This window comes from Halyomorpha halys, unplaced genomic scaffold, assembly GCF_000696795.3.
Source record: "Halyomorpha halys isolate HHAL.00 unplaced genomic scaffold, Hhal_1.1 Scaffold256.1, whole genome shotgun sequence".
NCBI classification, from domain to species: Eukaryota; Metazoa; Arthropoda; class Insecta; order Hemiptera; family Pentatomidae; genus Halyomorpha; species Halyomorpha halys.
The window spans coordinates 380,807-384,353 of NW_027108006.1; the positions used below are offsets into that span (position 1 = coordinate 380,807).

At 32.1% G+C, this 3,547-nt stretch overlaps 1 protein-coding gene across 4 annotated transcripts in view; it reads right to left on the reverse strand.

Annotated features, from left to right (window-relative positions):
* The window catches only part of PCB (Pyruvate carboxylase), a 576,937-nt gene that overhangs the window by 70,083 nt on the left and 503,307 nt on the right, over positions 1-3,547 (reverse strand). For all 4 annotated transcript variants that reach the window (XM_067046399.1, XM_067046400.1, XM_067046397.1 and 1 more), the window contains one exon: positions 2,433-2,617. In XM_067046399.1, coding sequence (XP_066902500.1) covers positions 2,433-2,617 — 185 coding nt within the window. The remainder of the gene's footprint in view (positions 1-2,432; positions 2,618-3,547) is intronic.

Here is a 3,547-nt window from a genome sequence, read left to right on the forward strand (position 1 = left end):
AAAAAAAAAAAAAAAAAAAAAAAAAGAAAACTGTGATTGAAATGAGACATGCTTTATTTTCGTTGGTACTTCAAATTCTCTTTCACCTTCTTCATAGATAAAGACTTCTGTACCAATCTGTACGATTTCTTGATTGGTTTTAAATGTGAACTCTTTCTACTAACGACTTTCAAACCATTCATCAAAACCTGTGTCACTAAAAATTAATGAGTTTTTTTTCCCTAAAAAACATTACTTTTTGTATACATCAGTTCATATTACTGAAATTACACTGTATTAGGAAAAATACTACTCCTACGAAGATAAATATTATAATAAACTTTAAAGTATATTAAATTAGCTTTAATTTGAGTGGTCCCTGACATCTGTAAATCTAATGGTTCTTGGAATATATACTAAAATAAATCACAAATTTATTGGATCTTGGAATATATACTAAAATAAATCAAAAATTTATTGGTTATTGGAATATATACTGAAATAAATAACAAATTTATTGGTTCTTGGAATATATACTGAAATAAATCACAAATTTATTGGTTCTTGGAATATATACTGAAATAAATCACAAATTTATTGGTTCTTGGTATATATAATCAAATAAATTTGTTCTTGATATATATACTGAAATACATCACAAATTTTTAACATTTGATTACTGAAATAATTTGTTATGTTTGGAATCATTGCCTCATTTTTTAAAAATAAAAATAGTGTTAATCAGTAAGTCTAACTGCCATTGATTTAAAAAAATAAATAAAATCATACAAGAATATTACACTTATAAAAGTTTTAAAACATAATTTTTAATTAAATGAAAACTTTTAGGACCTATGGAATACTATATAATGGTATGGTATATAAATGAGTACTATACATTGAATGAGACTGAAAACATCCCTCCACGCAAATTAGATTTAATTTGTCATTGCTACTTTGCATAGTAAACTACGCCATAGGCCATTGTGTGTTACCAAACTGCTCAGAGACAACTCCCGGAACAGGTCAATATTGCTTCAAACAACTGAGAGTGCCCTTCGAGTTGTAGAGCAGTAATCACCCCTTGTACTGTTTGTCCCTCCCTGTTCGGACACTACACTGAATTATAGCACATTTGAATATCCAGGGTCTGTAATTACTGCACAAATTTCGCACTTGTTGTTAAAAATATTTTAAAATGGTCAAGATTCACTGTTAAAGGGGCAATAGATTCCCTGAAATATAGAATTAATAAAACATAATTAAAATTTTGAAAACTGAAATACCTAAATGTTTTCGAGTTCGCTGAGGAAAAGTCAAATGTAAAGAATACAAACTTCCGTATGGCCTATTCGATATGAAGTTCAGACTACAAAAATTATTTTCCATCAAAATACGTGAAAAGGAGGAAAATATGCAAATATGCAGGCAGTGGGCTCAAAGAAGACATTAAATGGTTTTGACGCTTTCCCTAGAATTTTTTTTTTTTTTTTTTAATAATTTATTTATTGATATTTACAACTGTATACACATATATACAACAAGTAAATTTGCTGTAGGTGACATGGTAACATGATAAAAACATGTGGAGAATCTACCGACTGATAGAACTCCAATAACATTTCTTGAGAAGAAGATCTCAAGGCCATCTTCTTTTCAGACGCCTAGGAGGATAATTAGGTAATAAAGGAGAAGCCAGGTTAGAAACAAGTGGATTTGGGTGGTTGAGAAGTTTATTATGGAAGGAACGGTATCTGGTTCTCGCCAAATCGGCAACATATGGAATATTGAGGTACTGATGGATGTCTTGATTTGTGACAAAGTAAGGAGCATTAAGGATTTTACGAAGGATTGGATTCTTCCTTAGAAATTAGAATTACAAAAGTTACTTAAAATAGACAAAGTTATTAATATTAAATAGTACCATCTTAGTCACAAATAATATGTGGTCTATTAATCAGACACTAACTCAAGACTAATAAATTTGTAAATTTCGTCCGTCTTGTTTTATCAACCATTTGCTCTAAGATCAGAGAAGAGATTTTGTCCAATCCGCTAAACCTGGGTTTTGAAAACCCATCATGGTACATAGCTATTTGGGTTTCTTATACTTAATATCCTTATAGGCTCAATGGTGAGATTATTTAAACTTAGGAGTTCGAATCCGGCTGAGCAGAAAATTGTTTTCTGTTACATTGTAGCCGTGAGTCAACTCCTGTGGGTTCTAGAGCCCTCCGTGGGTCCACCCAGCCTCTTAAATTGGGTAAAAATCTGGCGGTCAAGCGTGATTCTGACCAAATCACCTCCTTGAACAACCGTTGGTCTAGTAACAGAACTTCCTTACAAAGTACCGAACCTCTGACCCTTCATGGGTGGTAGAGGTACCGATTTAATTTAATTTTAGTCCTGGTTATTATTTTCTCTATGTTTAGAAGAATAAGAAAGACACTCACCTTTGCGACCTTGATGATCTCCGGAATGTTGAGGTAGGCCTGGACCGGGGGAAGTCCTTTCCCGACCAGGTAGGATTCGTCGGCTTTCTGCCGGTGCATCTGCATCTTGTCCTGTTCGGAGTAGATGGCCACCGATCGGATACCCAACTCTGTGCATGCTCGGAACACTCGGATGGCGATTTCACCTGCAAAAACAAGTTCAATAGAATGCAAATCCTCAGATACAAGAATTACAAGAATTTACATAAATAATTTTTTTTTTAATATCTTTATTGAAATTTACAACTGTATATTATATAATACATTCAGTAAATTTCATCATAGTTAAAATGGAGTTTTACAGGCGTGTAGATAAACTACCCATTGGTAGCACTCGAATAACATTTTACATCAGCAGGTCTCGTGGCCATCTTCTTTACATAAATAAATTAAAATAAAAACTAGGAGCTGTGTTACAAAGTTCTGCGTGAACCGTACTATACTTTCTGTTCTATTAATCCTTTGACGTATTCGTAAGACCTTTTAATTTATTTTTTACTTATTTTCTTTAGGAGTAGTATTGGGTCAGTAGCGTCCTTTGACAATTTCGTTCAAGGTCCACTATCCCTCTACTCCCTTCACCCCCCCCCCCGAAAAAAATAATCTGTAATTTATAACCTAAAAAGATCATATTTTCATATAAAATATAAAGAAAATTTAATTTCGTTATGCTACTTTTAAAAATTAAGTATAGCCATATACAATTCAAGTTAAGCAGAATCTGGTTCATATCAAGAGAAGAAATCAGAAGTATGAAGGTTAGAGAATTCTATAAAGAGGTTAAAATTTATTTGGAAATAATTTGGATCTAAAAACATATTGTAAAAAGTGATAAGATTGTGCTACGTGGGATAAGAATAGACAAATAATTCAACAAATATGAAGAGAAGTAGATGGTCAGAGGTCAGTAATGATACAGATATAAGTAATCTTATTTTATTTATACCGATGTATCGATTTGAATTTGAGGCCTTCGATAGAGCTGACTAAACAAAAAATAAAAACTAGATAATAATCTGATAATAAGTGATACTGCTCACATGAGAGCTAAAATATAGGTGAGTTGTCGCTTATTT